Source organism: Myripristis murdjan, chromosome 7 (assembly GCF_902150065.1).
Source record: "Myripristis murdjan chromosome 7, fMyrMur1.1, whole genome shotgun sequence".
NCBI lineage: Eukaryota > Metazoa > Chordata > Actinopteri > Holocentriformes > Holocentridae > Myripristis > Myripristis murdjan.
The window spans coordinates 31,599,585-31,620,103 of NC_043986.1; the positions used below are offsets into that span (position 1 = coordinate 31,599,585).

A 20,519-nucleotide genomic window follows, 5' to 3' on the forward strand; every position below is an offset into this window, starting at 1 on the left:
TGTAATCTTTCTTAATGAAAAAATGCGTTCTCGCTATTGGCCTTTGCCATTTTTCTTCCCATTTTTGTGTGCATTTAGCATGAACTTTGTATTTAATCTCCTTCACATCCACATTTGCTTTTAGCAAGTAAGTCCATACTTCTAGTAAATCAAATATTTCAGAAACCCATTCACCTCCGACGCACAAATCCCAATAGAATATTTCACTCACCACGTTCTTGGTTGGTAAACCCAGCAGCCTGTTCCACAAGTACCAAAAGGAAGCAAATTGCCCGATTATGGACATAGTAGTTTTTCTGAAACCTTTTGTAACCCCATATTCCTGACACATTATTTAAAACAGGAAATTATCTTTTTTTTTTTTTTTTTTTTTTTGTTGTTGTTGTTGTTGTTGTTGTTGTTGTTGTCGTCATGTCGTCAGCATGTAATACCTCCCGGTGCCTTACTTGTTGAGTCCACAAAAATTGATGAGCCATGTAAAAAGGATACACTTTCATCTAGCAAAAAAAACAAGATACTTACATTTATCTGTGAACTCAAGTTGTTTCTCACCAATGCAAAAGTTAATCCGTTCAGAAATGCATGATTTGTATTTTTGCTGCATTTTTATTTATTTATTTATTTTTATAAAAGGTCTCCACTTTTTACACCATCCAGCAACATGTCTGCATTTTTGCAAATCTTCCTCATTTTCTGACAGCAAAATTATGTTCCATAAGTATTTCACCATCCACAAAACCATACTCACAGAAATGATGAGTCCTTTGTAAATATGCATAGTTCACAATGAGAAATGTATGTTAATTTCACATGAAAATTAAATTAACATACATATAATTAACTACACTAACCCTAACCCTAACCGAGCAGGTTTACATATAGAGCAGAAATGTGTGGAAAGTAATTTTTTTGACCATGGCTTTACATAGCACATTTGTGGATGGTAAACTATTTCTGGAATACATACATACAGATTGTCTTGTGTAGGTTACAGCTTTTAGTAAAGTCCAATAAAAACTTCAACACGTGTTCCATTCATTAAATCATTGTAATTGTGGTATCTCTGCTGATACTGAAAAAAATATAAAGTGATGGCCTCTTTGCTACAGCAACAATGAAGCTCATTTCTTTGGACCCCATAAACTACATCCCCTCAGGACCTATCTTATCTATCTCTCAGTAAACTGGAAAATCTCTTTCACTACAAACAACCATGGATGTTATTTGTAATTCCCAGCAACTTGGAAACCTGAATTCACCTTGACTGTACTTTGCTCTGGCAGGCCTGGCATGCCTGGGCAGTGATGAACTTTGAGGCGGTGCTGCACTACAAGCACCAGAACCAAGGACGTGATGAGAAGAAGAAACTGCGACACGCCAGTGGAGCTAGCGCCAATAGTGAAGCTAGCAACAGTGACAGTGAGGTTGATAGCACGGACCACAGCCCTGTTCCCTCGCCAGGCCAGAAGAAGGTCAATGAGGTGAAGGTCACATGTACACACACCTAAAAACACTTACAAGACACATGCACACATCTAGAATTGAGACTCCTTTGCACCCAGGACCAGGTAAAGGTCATTGAGTTTTTCCATCTCTTTGACAAACACACAAACAGCCTAAGAAATTCCAGGCCTAACCCCAGGTAAAGCCCATGTCAGGAGTTTAATGAGTTAAATTGCTCATATATCATTCAGGTGTACAAACTCACAGGTGTGCACACATATTTTGTTGTGGGTGTGTTGTCCAGCTTCAGAAAAATGCAGTAAAAGCTTTGTCCTAAATCACACATTCACCTGTCACCGTGAAGTTTGAAGAAGCGGGCTCTCTGTAGTGTGATCCCTCTAAGATGGTAACAATAACTGGATTTCACACTGAGTAAAAAACAATCCACACACAGCTGTTATGTTCCCTAAGGATGTTCTTGTACATATGATTTTCATAAGGACAGAAATGTAAGGTAAATTGAGTAGTGCACAGTAACACTCATGCAGTAATACTAAGATTATATCTGTTAAAAAAGACCTCCAAAAAGTTTGTCTTTCTCGAAATGAATTTAACAAGAAACAGTGTAGGAAGCCTGTGAGTTTTTGAGACATGGTTTCCAGTGTTTAATTGCCGACTTACTATGATGATAATTATGAAATTTGTCTCATAGGCTAAGGTGCATGCTGTTACACTTTGCCATAGCATGTTGAGGCCCATGTTCTTCTCATGTGTCCATTACAAACTAAAAGTCTGTTATCTGGCTGTCCCTCCACAGGACCTGTCTAAGACTTTACTCCTATACACGGTTCCTGCTGTGCAGGGCTTCTTCCGCTCCATTTCCCTGTCCAGGGGCAATAACCTGCAAGACACACTCAGGTACGGAAACCACTTGAACACACCCTGGCCAGTACACCAGCCCAACCAATAGCACATCAACTCGTAAACACCTCAGAAACCTCATGTGTGGGGGTAGGGGAGCCTCTAGTGGTTTGCATTGAAACTGTATGATATTTATAATTTTGTGTCTGTCCCATCCATGTGAATGGGACAGAAAAAAAGTGATGTTGGTGTTTTTTCTGTCTCTGTGCCTTTCAGGGTCTTAACTCTGTGGTTTGATTATGGTCACTGGCCTGAGGTGAACGAGGCCCTAGTGGAGGGGATCAAGACCATTCAGATTGATACCTGGCTACAGGTAACACAAAAGTCTGAAGTGGAGGTAGCCTAACGATTAGGGAAGTGGGCTGATTTAATTATTTTGGCCAAGTGGGAATGTTTTGGAAGGGAAAATAAGTAAGTAGCATGTGTCCTTTTTCAAAAATTACTAAGTTGTTATTGAGCAGATTAATTCCTTATTGCTCCAGTGGAGCTGCTAAGTGGTGAGCAAAAGAGAGGTGGGTTGTTAGGTGTGATTTATTTCTGCGGTGCTTATTCCAAGGGTAAATTAGATGAAGAATAAGAGCAAGAATACCCGAGCTGTTTGAAGGATGGCTGGTTCAGGATTTGCATTATAAATTTTCATTCCATTCTATGCAGTATGGTAGGATAAACATTACATGTCACATGACTTCACATCCTCCATATCCAAGCCCATGTAAACACTGTATATCTTGACTGCCCAGTGTGTTCAGGCTGTGTTTTATGTCTCCCATATAATCCAAACTTTTGAGGTATCATTCCCTTTTCTTTGTGCCCCTGCAGGTGATCCCTCAGCTCATAGCTCGTATCGACACCCCTCGAGCCTTGGTGGGTCGCCTCATCCACCAACTGCTAACGGACATCGGACGCTATCATCCCCAAGTAATACACCTGTCTTTCCACAGAACAGTTGCTTCATCGCATTTTTGTTCACAGTTTAGGACATTACAAAGAGAACACAAGATGTGTTTGTCTAACTGAACATAGTGCTACATTAGTGATTTACAGCTGGATTGTTTCTCCGTTTACCTCTAAGGCTTTGATCTACCCTCTAACTGTGGCCTCGAAGTCCACCACCACAGCCCGCCACAATGCTGCCAACAAGATCCTGAAGAATATGTGTGAGCACTGCAATACCCTGGTCCAGCAAGCCATCATGGTACAGAGATTTTATAGCCTCTATTTGATATGATAATACAAAACCACCATCATCCTCTACTTGGATAAGATATGTGTCCATTCTGTGTTTAAATGAAATACAGTTTGCCCTCGGATGGTCAAAAATCAGCTACTTTTGGTCATGGCAGTAATTTGTGGGTTGTTTTAAAAAGATATCCTGGTCAGGAAAGTGAGAGTTCTTACCTTTTTTGCCATTTGCTTTCTGTCTTGAACGATCCAGATTTGGCTTGGGCGAAAAAAAAACCCAAAAATTTGTTGTATAACTGTGGATCAATGGGCATTTTAAATACAGTAACTTTGTCTTCCACCAGTAAATATATAAATAGGATTAGACAGACTGCCAGAGGCTTTGTCAATTTTATGATATTCTTTTTCTCCTCATTAAATTCAAATTTTTTCATCCATACATCTTGTGGTGAGATAAAATGTAAATGTAATATTTGAGTGATCATGTTTCAAGTATTGAGAGGCACTATCAGTGCTGACTTGTTTTCTCCATCCAGGTGAGTGAGGAGCTCATTCGAGTGGCCATTCTGTGGCACGAGATGTGGCACGAGGGCCTGGAGGAGGCTTCACGCCTCTACTTTGGCGAACGCAATGTCAAGGGCATGTTTGCTGTCCTGGAGCCTCTTCATGCCATGATGGAGAGGGGACCACAGACACTGAAAGAGACCTCCTTCAACCAGGTCTGTTCAGTCTCCATTTGAGATTGAGTTTAGCTGCTGGTGTTGTTCTTATGGTTGTTTGTTCTATTCCATCTAAAAATTACGATATTGGGTTTGAGTACATTAGATGAAATGAAAATTATCCCTTTGGGGAAATATGCTTTTACAGAAACACATGAAAAGACACCAGTGGACACAGGATATAAGTAACAAGGGAGCCCGTGAAGAAAAACATGAATAATAAAAATTGTCCACTTAGACATACGGTATAAAAACAAGCAAGCATAAACCCTGTGCTATTTGTGTTAACATCTTACCTGTTCCGTGTGGAAAAATGTTTAATTCGATAATGTTCAATTGCCCTATTTCACTTCAGTGTCGCAATACAAACAGTGCGTTTTCATTCTGGGATTTATTGGGGGGAATAGAAATGGTAAATTCCAAATAGTTATGTTAACTGTTGACAGTGTTAACAAAATGCAGACATCATTGAGCCAATAAAAATAGATGTGTAACAGCAATTCGTAAAGAGTATTTACCTGTTATTTCTGAGGAAATGGATTTTTCTGATGGACTAGCAGCCAAGTTGAGAGTTGTGTGGTGAAATCAAGCTAACATCATATCCTCTTTGATAATATTCTGTGTGGAAAAAACAAGCATGCAGTGATGAAAGTAGACATTATGCTCAAGTTTCTGTCTTATCACATAGAGATGGACATTAAGGTTGAAAAATTCAACACTATCCTTAGATTCCTTTGATACCTGGCTAGTTAGCTTTCTAACTCAGCCAGCTTTGAACAGATATAGATTTCCGTTTTCAAATGAGTAGTTTAACCTGTTACCATATTTTTTATGACACTGGGCCATTCAAGGAAATACAGTCAGTATATTTCTGACATAAGTCCTCAGGCACCTTCAAAACGTAAACTGCATGTAGGGCACTTTTCTATTTGCTGTCCATTTTAAGTTGGACATTCTTTAGTAAAATGGTCCAAATCTGTCATTGTTTTGTGTCAGCCAGTAGTCGCTGCAAATATATGTTATGTCTTTTAGAGCCTGATGTGCAGTATGGTTCACTGTAATTTACCTAAGGCACTGTTTTCATAGTTAAGCCCACCGTATTTACCCCTCAATCAACCATATGATGCAGAGCAGTATGTATACTGAATAAGTGAAGTAGGGTCACTGACAGAACACATTGAAAGGGTATAATGAATTATGAAGGGATTGATTGTGTTCATCTTGCATCATGATGCAGACTTATGGAAGGGACCTGATGGAGGCTCAGGACTGGTGCAGGAAGTACATGCGCTCTGGTAATGTGAAAGACCTGACCCAGGCCTGGGACCTCTACTACCACGTCTTCAGACGCATCTCCAAACAGTTACCACAGGTGAGGGAAATCAAAACTGACGCCAAAACACTTAACCTGAAATAAACTGACATACAACCTCTATAGCTATCCCACCAAAACACTTTGTATTAAGAGCTTGGAGCTTGCCTCAGGTAAAAGTCTGTGAAGCACTTTGTGATAAAATGCTTACCAGAGACATCAGCCTGTTCGAGTGGATCCAACTCATCAAACTAATGTAAATCAAAGAAATGTGGCTGAAATAACTCAGACAGGAAAGGTTGCTTGAGGCAGCGTTATCTGCTCTGCCAGCTGAAACAGCCACTCTGACTAAAGCCCTGCTACGAAGACTTTAGTTGCCATCCCACTAGTTAAGCCATAAGTAAGCATTCCAATCTCCATTCCAATCGCTCATCACTTATGATGGGATATATTTTGCCTTTCATGTCCAGGCCTATGTTCTTTCATCCCGTGGCAGGGAAAGCTGATCTATCTAGGTCAGGTAAAGTGGCCTAAAGAATCAGAGCCATTCAGAGGTGATGGATACTGTGATTCAAGTGGAATGAATGTCTTGAAGTTTTTGCTATTTATGATTTAAGCTAGCCGTGCCATCACAATGCTTCCATCTTGCCAGTGCCAACATTTGCAAAAAATGATTGGAAAGAAATAAGGGACTTCTTTTATTCTTCTCTCTCCAGGTAAAGTAATTTGTTCTATGGGAGAATACCAGTGAAGGATGTCAAAAGATGGCAGGATACTGTTAGATTTGATGAGACAGAGATGGATGATGAAATTCAAAGAATGACAAAGGAACTCCGTGGCAATCAGCTCCCAATATCAACATATACTCAGTAGCTGTGTTATTAGCTGTAGCCGTATTAGCCATATTATTAGCAATATATCTAATACCAGGTCAGTTCTTCTCTTTTTTCAATCTTGAATTGTTTTGCTTTGAGATTTTACATACTTCCCACTAGTTCTTTGCCCATGGTAGTGACCATCATTTGCCTACCAGTTAGATTAGTTGATTTGCATCTTTCACCTCCAGTCTTCCCAGTTAACCAACAGCTTCCAACTTGTTTCAGAATTGTTCACAGTTTTCAGGCCAGGAGGACAGCTGTTCCCATGAAAGCAGAACCAGTGTGCCCTCCACCAGTTATAATAACACATTAAGAGTCATTTAGATCATTTGCTTCACATATTTAGATGTTCATTTCTAAGTAACTAAGTCCTTCCAAATTTGTCTTCCTGGAATTCCTCAAGCTTGGCCATGTGACTCACTGGTTAAGTTTACATGGACACTAATATTCCCATAATATTCATGATTTTCAAGTGATCTGTGGATGAGTGTGAGCATTGGAATGCTGTATCCTGTTAACAGTAGGTGACAAACTTTTTCTCTGGTTCTGAGAAACCTGTTTAAGGTACCTGGGATATTACAGGATTATCTGAGATACTGATGCAAGTAACTGTTATCGTGTTTACAGTTTGTTTTCATGACCTGTGCAACATCAGTTTTGCATTGTATCTAAGCAAAAATGATTTGGCTAAAACATCGCACTTAAGTAGTGAAATTCACATCTTTCAGTGTAGTTGTAACTTACTTGTCCAGTGCAGTGTCTTTGCCTAATAAAATCTAAAAACTTGTCTTTTCTTGTGCCACATCCCACCCATCTATCTCTTGTGTAGCTGACCTCACTGGAGCTTCAGTACGTGTCTCCCAAGCTGCTGATGTGCAGGGACCTGGAGCTGGCTGTACCAGGCACTTACGACCCCAACCAGCCCATCATCCGCATCCAGTCCATTGCCCCCTCCCTGCAGGTCATCACCTCCAAGCAGCGCCCACGCAAACTCACCATCATGGGTAAGACGAGGAGAAAAGTTCTCAAGCCTTGGCCTCTCGACACATTAAAGTAGAAGAACAGATTAAAGAGCAGTTTCAGTGATAAGCTCATATTTTTTGCAACAGTGTGAAAGTGTCATTTTCTAAGAATCTTAATAAGAAATATAAAAGTCAAATAATAATATGTCATAGTGTCTTCCAAACAGCCAAAGCTGTAAGTCTGTTATTTAATTAGGGTTAATGCATCTGTCATGGAACGGTCTGTGGATAGTACACTGGAGCAGGGGTAGGTAGTCCTTTTTTGTTCAAAGACTGGATAGAGTTGAAGACCAGATGAGGGGCTGCATTTCAAGCTTTAAATTGATTGTAATCAAGTTTCTGTACCAATGCATTTAGTTTCAGAACATATTCAGTTACATCACCATGCTTTTCCTTTTCAAATCCCTTTGAAATTTTAAACTGTTGATCAATTATTGGTATTTCATATATTCAGAATTCATCATCAATGTGTAGTGCTCATGGCGACCAACAAATTGTCCTCCCTCTCAGTTTATCTCAGTGTAGCAACAGTATTGAAGTGAAAATCCTCAGTATGGCACGCAAATGTTCATCAGCTCAATTTTAACAAATTAAGCAAAACACTATGCAAACTGTTCATTGTGCCTTAAGTTTCCCGTAATGTGCCACTGCACTCGCCGTGTTTTTGTGAGCCAACATGAAACTTGACTGTAGCATTTTCTGCGGTGCATCACCCACAGCACATATAGGAGTAGCTACCCATGCCAACCTCAGCTCATATCTGACACTGCCATCTATAGGATTGTTGGTGTATAGTACAGCACCTTTGTGAAATAAACAAAATAATTGACTTTCCTGTACAAACATACATTCAGCAAGGGGGTTGGATTCAACTGTAAATCATGATTTATGTCCGAGGGCCGGATCAAATTGTTTCGTGGGCTGTGTCTGGCCCCTGGACCTTATTGTGCCCATGTGTGCACTAGAGCCTAAAAGTCCAAACAGGGTTTGATATGAGACCAAAACCAAATGGCTTCCCACCACCACAGCCACAAACCCCTTCAGTGTGACCAAGAATGACCTATCACAGATGGTTTAGATTTAATAGCAATAGTCTCTTCTCTCCTAGCAACAGACAACACATCACCTTCTGGGATTATCATCAGTAGCAGTATCCTCTCACTTCATCCATCTGCCTTTCCAGCAGGCATGCCAGAGGGGCTGAGCAGGGCCCATAGAGATCCATTGTCTCACTGGTTCCACCGGGGGTTTCAGTTCACCCCATTAAAGCTAGGAGGACAATTACAGTGGTGGCGGAATCACTGTAATTCGGTCTGTTGAGAATACTGAGGGCATTGTAAGATCTTGGTACAGTTACATAACTGAAGTCATCTAACTGCAGATAAGTTAAATAAATTTTCCTTTCTGTCATGGTGAAAACTCCATTCTGCTCAGAAGGACTGTATTGATACCTAATCACAACTCAGCTGGTACATACATTTATTTAACTTTCCACACGCATTGATCAGAAAATAATAAACCTCCATTGTGACATTTGGACTGAAATGCAAACTTCAAATGAACTTCATTAGTGTGGCAATTGTGGGCTTAAATGCTGTGTTGGCCCAAATTTCCTCCCCAAGTTGTTCGTGCTTTTTCATCCCAGGGTAATTCAGCTTAGCTAAGTTTTGGCTAGCTCAGCTCAAGTCAGTTCATTTCAGTATAATTCACATTGCCTCAGTTCAGTGTTGTTCATTCTAGTGTGTCTCAGTGCAAGTCAGCCCAGTTCACCTCAGTTCATCGAGTTCAGTTTATCTCAGTTCAGAGGCCTTAAGATCAGTTTATCTCATTTCAGCTCAGTTGGAAGAGATGTAACTTGACCAACTTGCAAGATAATTTTTATTTGTAGTCAGGTAAAAATAATGTTTAACTACACATTGGTACCGAATGTTTTCTTTGACTTCAGTTTTCTCCAACAAACATCTTCTCCATAATTAATACTGTGTGCCATTTTTTTTTTTTTTCTCAAGTTTTCTACACTCAACATTCAGGTTTTGGGCTCTTTGCTCTCCCAAACTGAGTTGTCTGTTTTTCTTCTGCTGAAATAGTACCTGAGAGAGTCGCGAGGATAATAATCCAGTTTGGACATCCTGTAATAGTGCAGGGCTCTACCTTTGCTGTCTACACAGTCTAGTGTACTACGTCATGTCTGTGTTCGTTGTCTGCTCATATGTCCTTGTGCACACGCTTGAACACCACGTGATCATGTTTTTGTAATTCTTCATGGACCCACTCTGCTCACCAGCGCCACTCATGCCCTAAAACTCAGCAGGCCATCTTCAAGCACAGTATGGTTATTCAATTCCTCTTGTATTAGTGTGAAACTCCCTGAGACCAGAGGGGTAAAGTTGTGTTGTGTTGCGCCCTCTGCAGGTAGTAATGGCCATGAGTTCATGTTCCTGCTAAAGGGCCATGAGGACCTGAGACAAGATGAGAGGGTGATGCAGCTCTTTGGCCTGGTCAACACACTGCTGGCCAACGACCCTGCGTCCTTAAGGAAGAATCTCAGGTACACATACAAACTCAAAGTCATGCTGTAGTCATTCTTACACCGCCGTATTACGCAGTACACACACCTTTACAGGCATGGAAATGCAGTTTCACAGTATCCCTAAAGAGTTGTATGTTTGTGTCTTTCTTGTCTATGTACTGTGTTCTCCAGCATCCAGCGCTATGCAGTGATCCCCCTGTCCACCAACTCCGGCTTGATCGGCTGGGTGCCCCACTGTGACACCCTGCATGCTCTCATCAGAGATTACAGGGAGAAGAAGAAAATCTTGCTCAACATCGAACATCGCATCATGCTTAGGGTCAGCATCACGCCAAGCATCCCTTAAATTCCTACTTCCTGCTTTTCAGTGACTAGAAGTAGAACTAGGAGTTAGGTGAATCTGAGTGTACCTTGTCCAGTTTGCAGAAGTTTTTTGCTCACATTGTTAGAGCACCAGTCACTCTGTTTGGGTCAATAAGCTCAATTAGCTACACAAAGGTGTTTGAACAGATCACTCCTCTAGAATTGATTCTGATCAAGCTGTTTGCCAACTGGCAACCCATGTGTAAATGAGCCTATATGCTTGCAAATTACCTCGTGTTCGTGCCAATGTGCCAACAGTATTGCTTCAGTTGTGACTATGCCAGGGTTGTGACTGTTTTCTATTTCGTAATGGTGTTTTGCTTGTCTGTTCAGATTAAGCATAAATAATCACAAGAAACTGAGCAAATCCATAAATCAATCAATTAAAACATGAGGAAGATGGGGGAGACAAGGACAGATTAGTGTTTGAGAGCATGTATCAGGTTGCCTACAGGTCCTAGAATGTATTCACTTATATTATCTGAATTCAAGTTTTAAATACAAGGAAATTAGGTCTTCACTCACTCACTCACTTACTTTTAGATGTCATACAATTGTTGCTGTTTCTTTGTGTTCTGTTTTGCCAGCAAGAAATTAGCTCAGTCATGCAGACCTAATGGTATTATTCTCTCGGGACAGAGCAGCTCTATCAGAGCTCAGCTCTGTGGTCATAAGTGCTGATAGTCTGTAGGCGCATTTGTTAGGAGGAGACGCTACCCCGATGGCACACTCTCATTACACTCTCATCAGCCCTCTGCCCCCCCTCAACAGCAAACTGATAAATGATTAGATCGTATCAATGTCGCCCCTGCATGGTATTCTCAACAGAACGTCGGAGAAATGCATCATTTTCTGATGTCTTCCCTACATTGTCCCAGCGTAGTCTGGAGGTCATTTTAAAGTCATGTAACCACAGTAAAACTCTGATGTAATGCCTCCATTGGACCTCCGTAGGCAAGATGCGTTTTTCCAGCAACCAGCCAATTGCGTCCTTAGATCTGCAGCCTATGTCTGGCTACCTTCTGTTTGCGCTCTGTCAGTGCTGTTAAGATTGGTAGATAAGTATGGTATTGGTATGAGTATTGTGTGTGTTTACTATTGCTCTAGGCCAGACCAATAATGAAAATCCTTAAAGGACCTAAAAGCACTAGAGTACTCTGTATTATGATAGGTCACTGATTCTTGGGAATTTGGATAAAACAGGTTTTAATTTTGGGGAAAAAAAGTGAGTTAAATTACAAAATCTGAAGGTATATCATTATAGGCCAAGGTCTTGGCTGTTCAGCAATGTACCGGCGCAACCTCCTCATTTTGCATTTTTTTCATAAAATAGGTTTTTCCAGTTATTAGGCTACTTTGTTTTTGTCAACACCATCACCGTAATGTTTTTTTTTTTAATTTGCAAATCAGATTTTTGTATTAAAGAGACTATTACTTTAATAACTGAACAGCACCAAAGAAACATATTGTAAGCATATTCATTTAAAACCATTATAACTGCCTCTGACGGTGGTGACACTAATCTGACGGTGGTGACAGTCGCCTCATTAAAACATACATTTCCAAAATTTATACCACTCAAGTCAATGGCTTCTTGCTTAACAACTTTATTTAACTATTTGGTACAAAAAATAAGAATCCTGAGCACTGTTATAAGCATTTTTCAGACTTCAGTCATCACCGTCAGACAGAAAACCTGACGGTGGTGACGTCTGACGGTGGTGACAAAAACCTGCTCTTTCACATGATGAGCATGAGTTGTTCACATTAGCCAGCTTGTTTTCGCCCTGTTGCTACCTGCATCAGACCTCTTCTTAAAAAGTATACATTTATTCCATAATCTATTCTAATATTTTTTTTTACAAAAGTGACGGTGTTGACATGTTATGGTTGTGACAGTAGCAGTGTCCAAAAATATGAAGAGATTTAAGAGAAAATAGAAAACTTCCAGGAGCCTGAGCGGTCTTGAAGCATGCAGTAGAGCTGAAGGTTTGAAAAGAGGTCCTCAGGAATGTAATTGACCTTGTAGTTTTTTTATTATTATTTTTTAAATAAATATCTGACGGTGGGGAGGAATATGTGGGACACATTTTGAGCAACCACAAAATAATAGTAAATATTGTTCAAAACTCATCGTTTGTAGTTTTTAATACATATTATGATGTACTCTTTCATGTGGTAAATATATTATTCAATGAAATTCTTACTTTTTGTTGTTTTAATCAAGTTGAAATGATTATCTCCTGTCCGAGGACAACTGGTTTTGTAGGCCATGGGCCAACATATAATCATTAAATTAATACAAATTAAAAATAAACCTATAAGAGAACCTTACAAATGTGCAAAGGACCCCCTGATTATGCCCTTGAATCTTTTTATTCATTAAAATGTTGTAAATTTCCAACAGAAATAGCATTTTTCTTAGTGGGACATGATTTATCCAAATTCCCAAGAATCAGTGAGGTGTAAGGTTGTTTTCATTCTCATGGTCATTTTGATTACAGAATTGTTCCCATATTTTATTCTAGCTGCCATTATACAGGTATTAAGACATCTCAAATTCTACTTGATGAGATTTGGACCATGTAGTGTGCTTTCACTTTCACATCTGCTTTTGTAATCTGATGTCCTTTTCCTCTGTATTTGATTCCAGATGGCTCCAGACTACGACCATCTGACACTGATGGAGAAGGTGGAGGTGTTTGAGCACGCTGTCAACAACACAGCCGGAGACGACCTGGCCAAGCTGCTATGGCTGAAGAGCCCCAGCTCTGAGGTACAATGTCCTACTCTTTCATATTTTCTTAACACAGGGCAGAATGATTGAGTTTACTTTTTCAGCAACAGTCATCATCATCCCAGCAGTAAGGGGTATAAACAAAGCGCTGCCTTTTAACTTCTTCATACAAAGACCCAGTTGTAACTTAGACCAATAAATTAATATTTGTCCAGGCACAGACATATGAGAGGTCATTTGAGTGGTCTGGAAACCATCATGTTGGAAAGTTTTACATCTGATTTATTGCAGAATGGTCAAATGGTTGGCTATACTGCTGAGAGGAAAACGTGTTGATAAAGCAGACCTTCAAGCTGAATCGGTTTCAGATTTTTAGAAATATGTTACAAGGCTCCTTCTTACCTCATGTAGCTGGTGTTCAACATCCAACAACAACATCCAACTTTTCAGGATAACAAGCATCTGTGAAAATAAATTGAGCACCATGCCTGTGATTCCTGTCATGTCCTATACACCGGACACTTGTCGTGATGTGAACCAGAGGAGCTTTCTTAATCCAGATGATATTTCTTTGACAGGTGTGGTTTGACAGGCGGACCAATTACACTCGCTCATTGGCTGTGATGTCAATGGTTGGCTATATTTTGGGACTGGGTGATAGGTGAGTGTCTTTTGCCAAAAGTGCCGTGATGTATCACTTTATATCAGATTGTTAATAAAAGAGGTTGATGGGGAGATGAAATTTCCATTTGTACTTAGGCATCCATCCAACTTAATGTTGGACCGGCTAAGCGGCAAGATCCTTCACATCGACTTTGGGGACTGTTTTGAGGTGAGAGGAGCTTCCTTTTCAATAGGTCATCGATGAGCCTACTGTAGCTTAATGATATCGGGGATTTAACGTCATTGCAACTTTCAACAGGTCGCCATGACCAGAGAAAAATTCCCGGAAAAGATTCCATTCCGACTGACGAGGATGCTGACCAACGCCATGGAGGTAGGTGGGCAGCTCTGCAGCACGTCGTTTCACAGTCCTGTGCGACACACCAGAATAGGAGAAAATATGTGGGCTGGCTAAAAGCAGCTGGAAGAGTGCTTGCTTCAGCTTGAAAGGTTGAAAAGTTAACTCAGTAGGAACAGAGGAACTCTCTCTAATGAGTTCAACTTTTTCCAAAGTTAGCCAAGTGGTAAAGACCCCTGCCTCGGGAGCCACATGTTTTCCTCCGCTGGCCTTTAATCGAGCCCTGCCAAAGCTGCTTCTGCTGTGTCTTCCCTATGCTGTCTAACACTCAACTTCCCCATTTCCTATTTACTCAGTAAACAGTAGAGCACTTTGGGTGATTGGTTATATTTTCCAAATATTTGAAACTGTTTTCCCCATCATATATCACTGCTCACTCTCTACTGATCATTTGAGTTGGAGGGGGGAAAAGCCAAGAATTAAATTATTTTAAAGCATCAAGTGTGCAAAATAAAGTGTGAAGACCACAGTTTGAACCAAGCACCAAATGTGGGTAGGTTATGTCATTGTCAGGCAAACGAAGCCGAAAAATATCCAATACATTTATGTAAGTTCATATGGTCATAGCAGCACAGAATACAACAGTTAAGCCCCCACAAACAGTTAAGCCCCCACAAATCCTCACGTTCATTAGGCTACTCTGACACGTTGACAGTCTGCTGTCATCGCCAGTCGGAACACCTGCTAGAGCTTTTATGTTTCTGTGAAAATTCTTGGCAAAATTATCTAACAGTAGTCAGCTGTCCACAGTGATGTGTTTTAAAATAGAAGGATGTTTTAATGAGAAATCGAATATCAGCCACTGGCTGGGATTCAAGCATGAAAAGCCAATCATGTTTTGTGCTGATTATGGTCTCTGTGCCCCTGAAAAATCACAAATTATTTTGTAGCTGAGCCAAAAAATCAAACAGGAGGTAGAGACCATGAAGTGTCACAGTTTCATCAACGCAGTAATCAACACAGTAATGTCCGGTAATTTTTTTCATCATGATGTTCAAGAAAAAGTTTGCCTTGTAGCTGAAAGAATGTTAAAGAAGCTCAGTTTTGAAGATAAATATATAATGACAACTTTCAGAGAAAACTTCTGACCTTTACAGTTGTGTTACTACTGTGAGGTTGACTAAAGAAGAAAATCCATAATACAGGGTGATCATTGTGTGATTGTCTGCTAGGTGACGGGTCTGGATGGTAACTACCGAATCACATGCCATACGGTGATGGAGGTGCTGAGGGAGCACCGGGACAGTGTCATGGCTGTGCTGGAGGCCTTCGTCTACGACCCGCTGCTCAACTGGAGGCTCATGGACAGTAAGGAGCCATCAGCTATTCTCACTCAGCTTTGGACTGCTTCAACACAGACTCATAATGTCATTAAATGAACATACTCTGAAAGATTATATGTCGTGGGCATAAATAATTTGAAGGTTACGTTCTTCCACCACAAAAGGTTATGTGACGATAGTGGGACTTGGACAAGCTGTTTTCAGCTCCTCATTACATAAAGGTTAAGGTTCAGCTTAAATTTAGTCAACCAAAACAATTTGATTAACCCTTGTGAAACCTGAGCAAATTTACGTAATTTCTTTCAAAAACGATTAAAAATTTGCAAAGAATTAATGAAAACTTAGTAAAAGAAAAAAAAATGACAAGAAAATTACCTGAAAAATAGAACACACACACACACACACACACAAAAGAAATAGAATGGCAATAAAGTAAACAAAATTACAAGAACATCATAATCATAAGTGTATAGTTAAAATTAAACTACAACAAAATACATATAACTACACAAAAATGTATCAGAAAAAAATGAATAAGAAGAAATAAAGTGAATCTTGTTCAGATGGTTAAATAAAAACCTTTCAAAAATGCCCTTAAAATGAACATTTTACTCTCTCATTAGAAAACTTGAGAGAGACTTGACAAGGTAACCTGGGACATCAAAGGCAAATGTGTCCACATGTGTCCACCGTACTGTCTGTTTCTCGTCATGCCCCCACCATGTAATCTTTTCATAACTGGGAAACATATTTCTTCAAAGAAATTCATGAAGACCAGGCTCGTGCTTGGTGGAAGACAGAAGCCTACAGGTTAGGGAATGGGCTTGTCACCAAAAGGTCACGACGTCACTGGGAAAATGTGAGAGGAGAGAGTGACCGAATATCACTTTCACCTCCTGCAACAAATACCATCAAGGTGCCCTCGAGCAATTAATTTAACCCCCAACTCCCACAGTGGAGCTGCTCCGTGGCCGACAGCAGGAGACTGTAGAACGTGTGGAAGTGTATGAATGTGAAGCAGGGCATTTGTGGAAAAGAGCGCGTATGCTCAGTGGACTTTTACTCTTTAAATAAAGGTTAAAAAGCAAGGCTGACTTTTCCGGATTTCAAATAAAGGTCAGAACGATGCTGCTGTTTCTTGTGTGTTGGGTGAAATTTAGAACACTGAATACATTATTAAAGAAAAAGAGAGAGCAGGTCTCCTTTTATCAGCATCATACTGTAACAGCTGGTCTTTATGTGCATGTTGGAGACGAAGGAGACATATCTGCCATTAACCAGCGTAACACCCTTTCCACCCCCAGCGAACACCAAAGGCAACAAGCGCTCCCGCACCAGAACGGACTCTTACACCGCTGGACAGTCAGTAGGTTAGTCCACGCAGCACGGCCATTTTGCTTCTATTATACCTAATTAATAATGTACACACTGAAAAATAATGGTGCCGAATGGAACCAAAAATGGTTCTTAGTGATTCCACTAAGAACCTCTAAGACAATGGTTCTTGGAGGAGAGAAAAGAGTACATGGAAGCAGATATTAATTCTCATTTGTTCAAGGAAAAATAAGAGTGTCAAATGGAACCGAAAGTAGTTCCTTATGTTTTACACATTTTCTGCTCTTAATGCTTTTACTGGAAGTATGGTAAATATGTAATGGTTAGGCACTTTGCAACTCCATGTTCATAAAGTCTATCAGTACAAGACAAGTACCCCTTCTAAAAGCCACATCAAGAACCCTAAAAAAAAAAAAACAGGAACCATCCATTAAATAAAATAATTCTTTTAGAACCATGATTTTTCTGTGTGTAGGATTGTATCTTCACGTGTCGTTTCTGTATTTTGTCCTTGGCAGAGGCTCTTGAAGGAATCGACCTCGGAGAGAGCACGCACAAGAAACCCGGAACCACAGTGCCTGAGTCCATTCACTCCTTCAGTGAGTCCCCAGCTTTCATTTCACTGTCATTTCATGGATAATTTGTTTAAATATCAATTTTGTTTATTCCTTTATTCTAACGCCGCAGCAACACAGAGCTCTGTTGCTGTCATAAACGATTGCTGTAATTGGCGTGTTGTTGTAAGCCAGCACTTATCGTCCACTTCCACTTCCTTCAGCTGTGAAGGATTTTGGCAGCACACTTGAATTTGCTGTTTCCTACATTGCTGATAGCCTTTTCACGACTTGAGATACACTCACTGACTGCGTGTGTGTTTTTCTAGTTGGAGATGGCTTGGTGCAACCCGAGGCGCTCAACAAGAAAGCTATCCAGATTATCAACAGGGTGCGGGACAAACTCACAGGTCAGCTCTTCAGCACTCTCCAAACACAAACACTGCCCACCTAAATATGAGCAGGTCAGACTTAGAGAAATATTGTGGTATTTTCCAATTTACTCTTTCTTCACCAAGCTTTTTAAGGCGGCTGAGTTGGATATGTAGAAACCTACTCCCCACTTTATAAAACATGTCCTGATAGCATGGTTAAAATTTCTCAGGTCACACCTAAAAAACAGGTAGAAGAAAGCTTTCTACATGTGATTTCAGCAGTCCTAAAATGCCTAGATAGCATTACTAAATTCCTTGTTGTGATATAGTGGTAGTCTTTGATATAAAGGAATATATAATATTAAAGAAGTCCCTCTCCATATCATCCTCAGGTACCCTAAATGCTTGGTAGCACTGTTAAAATTATTAAAATCAGCAGGCAGTGTTAGCTTAACAGAGGCCACTGGTCTAAATGATGCATGTCAGCGGTGCCACCATACTGTGTCTCAGTGCAAGAATTTTGCACTGACTTTGGCTTTGTAAGTACCAGGTGGAGAAAATGACCAGAATTCAATTACCATCAATTAGATGGCAGCGCTTCCTGACCTGGTTCCTCTGTACTCAGCCAAACAAACATTATATGTGTGTGTGTGTGTGTGTGTGTGTCTGTGTGTGTGCGAGTGTGTGTGTGTGTGTGTGTGTGTGTATCTATGTGTGTATATAAGAGAGAATCGTGGGGTGGGGGTTTAGAGGGTGGGGTGGGGAGGGGGGCGGGGGGTGTTTTTAACATGTAAAGCACTTTGTGCTACATGTCATGTATGAAAAGTGCTCTACAAATAAAGATTGATTGATTGATTGATTGACCTAAAATTGAAAATGTCAAGGTATACCATTAGTTTTGATGGGAGTTTGTTCTCTCCAGGCCGAGACTTTTCCCACGACGAGACGTTGGACGTGCCGACTCAAGTGGAGCTCCTCATCAAGCAGGCCACTTCACACGAAAACCTGTGCCAGTGCTACATTGGATGGTCAGTATCATTACGAATACTTGTATTGATGTGCTGGCTGTTTGCATCATTTGTTTCTTTTCTGCTTCAGTCAACTCTCCAGGGATGGAGAGGAAAGTAAATCTCTGTGTAATGCCTCTATGTAAATTCATTGTGTAAAACAGTAGCAAGCAGTTTTGATATGATGGTGGATTTGCCTCATGCTGATCACTACAGATTATAGTTTGGCTGCATTTTCATGATTACTACATGAAAACTACTATAAATTGCAACTCAGATAGAAGTCTTGCATGTTTTTAACTTTACTAAATTCTAAATTGTTATATAAAGTTCAAACCAGATTCTTTTAATTGTTTATTTGGAAATAACAAAAAAGTGCACCAACAAAGTAAAACCAGATTACACTCTTTTTTTGTTGACTGGCCCTTCATAGAGAAAGGCTCCACAATTTCTACATTCATGTTGGCTGAAGTTTGTGATCCGTCAGAGAGCTGATAAAATTTGCTCTTTGTAGTGGATGTGATTTAAAATGTAGCCTATTACAAAACTTAAGAAAAAATATACTTAAGTAAAAGTAAAATAACTAACTTAAAAAAAAAAAAAAAAAAACTACCTATACCGAGTACACAGTTACAGTAATACGAGTAAGTATAATTAGTTGATTTCACCCTTGACTACTGTCATAATTTCACTGCTTCAGACTGAGCAAAAGATTGAGCAAAGCAGGAACAGGTAAAAGTTTGCTAGATGGAATGAATAAGCTGCTCCTTTTCTTCTCTACAGGTGTCCATTTTGGTAAAGGACTGTTTTTGGCAGCCAAGGTGACTCTTGACAGTCTGTTTCACTGACAAACCATGAAAAGTCAAATAGGTATGCTCTGAAAAAGGTACTTAAATGTCAAAAGGCAGAGCCTGGGAGAATTGAATAGAATTGTTAAAAGATTTTTGGTTCCCTGTGGGCTTTTTTTGAGTTCATGAAGAAATACCTAAAGAGCTCTGTTTTTACCCAGTCATCGTAATTTAACACATAATTTAAGCAACTGCCTCAAAGAGGAGCAAGTTGTTTTGCTTTTTAATGCAGTCATTTGCTAAATGCTTTCTACAGCGGCCATATTGTTACAATATTTCTTACTTCGCACAGTGTATGCTTCTTGGAAACCCACCAGTCAGTTGTATTATTGTGTATTAATGTGACAAATTTCAATAACATATTGTGTATGCCTTTTGCTAACTTAAACATTCTTTGAAGATTACTCATGATTGAATATGAATGAGGAGACTTTGATTTAAGATGGTCTTAATGTACTGTATGGGCATTTGTGTGCCATTAAATCCTGTAAAGATACCACCGTGACTGCTTTGTGTCCTTTGTACGTTGTTTATTTGACTGCACTTTTATTTTTACTTTGTGTTTCTTTTCCAATCAGACAAGACTGCTGCTGAGAGGCAGAGAGGCATCTTTCCCTCCTGTTTTTCTGCTAGTGCCCACAGAGGGCGCTATGACTCCTAATAAGAGCCTCCTCCTCTATATTCCCAGCAAATACTTAGGAAGAGGATGCAGCCATCAGGCCAGAGATGATAAGATCACACTGTATTTTCTTCCAGAAGAAACACTAAGGGTATTGAACATGCACCCTTGAAATGAAATCAAATTGCTCATTCTGACATCAACTAAAATCTATATTTATCCTCATTTGTAACACCACAAGGAAATGGCTATCATTTACAGCAAATGCAGTCATTGGCAGGAAAGAAACCAAATCAGATGAAGCAAATTGCAGAGGCAGCGGTGAAGAGAATTATAAATTTGGTTTCCTCCGCTGTAATCTGGTCAATGCA

General features: G+C 40.0%; 1 protein-coding gene across 1 annotated transcript in view; it reads left to right on the top strand.

Moving 5' to 3' along the window:
- The window catches only part of mtor (mechanistic target of rapamycin kinase), a 107,955-nt gene extending 87,929 nt beyond the window's left edge, over positions 1 to 20,026 (top strand). Inside the window, exons 39-58 of the mRNA XM_030055129.1 lie at positions 1,284 to 1,481; positions 2,261 to 2,361; positions 2,581 to 2,677; positions 3,184 to 3,282; positions 3,437 to 3,559; positions 4,083 to 4,265; positions 5,503 to 5,637; positions 7,285 to 7,459; positions 9,890 to 10,025; positions 10,179 to 10,326; positions 13,024 to 13,146; positions 13,686 to 13,768; positions 13,867 to 13,939; positions 14,030 to 14,104; positions 15,301 to 15,436; positions 16,716 to 16,781; positions 17,265 to 17,345; positions 17,630 to 17,710; positions 18,597 to 18,702; positions 19,465 to 20,026. Of these exons, the coding sequence (XP_029910989.1) occupies positions 1,284 to 1,481; positions 2,261 to 2,361; positions 2,581 to 2,677; positions 3,184 to 3,282; positions 3,437 to 3,559; positions 4,083 to 4,265; positions 5,503 to 5,637; positions 7,285 to 7,459; positions 9,890 to 10,025; positions 10,179 to 10,326; positions 13,024 to 13,146; positions 13,686 to 13,768; positions 13,867 to 13,939; positions 14,030 to 14,104; positions 15,301 to 15,436; positions 16,716 to 16,781; positions 17,265 to 17,345; positions 17,630 to 17,710; positions 18,597 to 18,702; positions 19,465 to 19,480 (2,235 nt within the window). The 3' untranslated portion in view covers positions 19,481 to 20,026. The remainder of the gene's footprint in view (positions 1 to 1,283; positions 1,482 to 2,260; positions 2,362 to 2,580; positions 2,678 to 3,183; positions 3,283 to 3,436; positions 3,560 to 4,082; positions 4,266 to 5,502; positions 5,638 to 7,284; positions 7,460 to 9,889; positions 10,026 to 10,178; positions 10,327 to 13,023; positions 13,147 to 13,685; positions 13,769 to 13,866; positions 13,940 to 14,029; positions 14,105 to 15,300; positions 15,437 to 16,715; positions 16,782 to 17,264; positions 17,346 to 17,629; positions 17,711 to 18,596; positions 18,703 to 19,464) is intronic.
- The last annotated feature ends 493 nt before the right edge of the window (positions 20,027 to 20,519 follow it).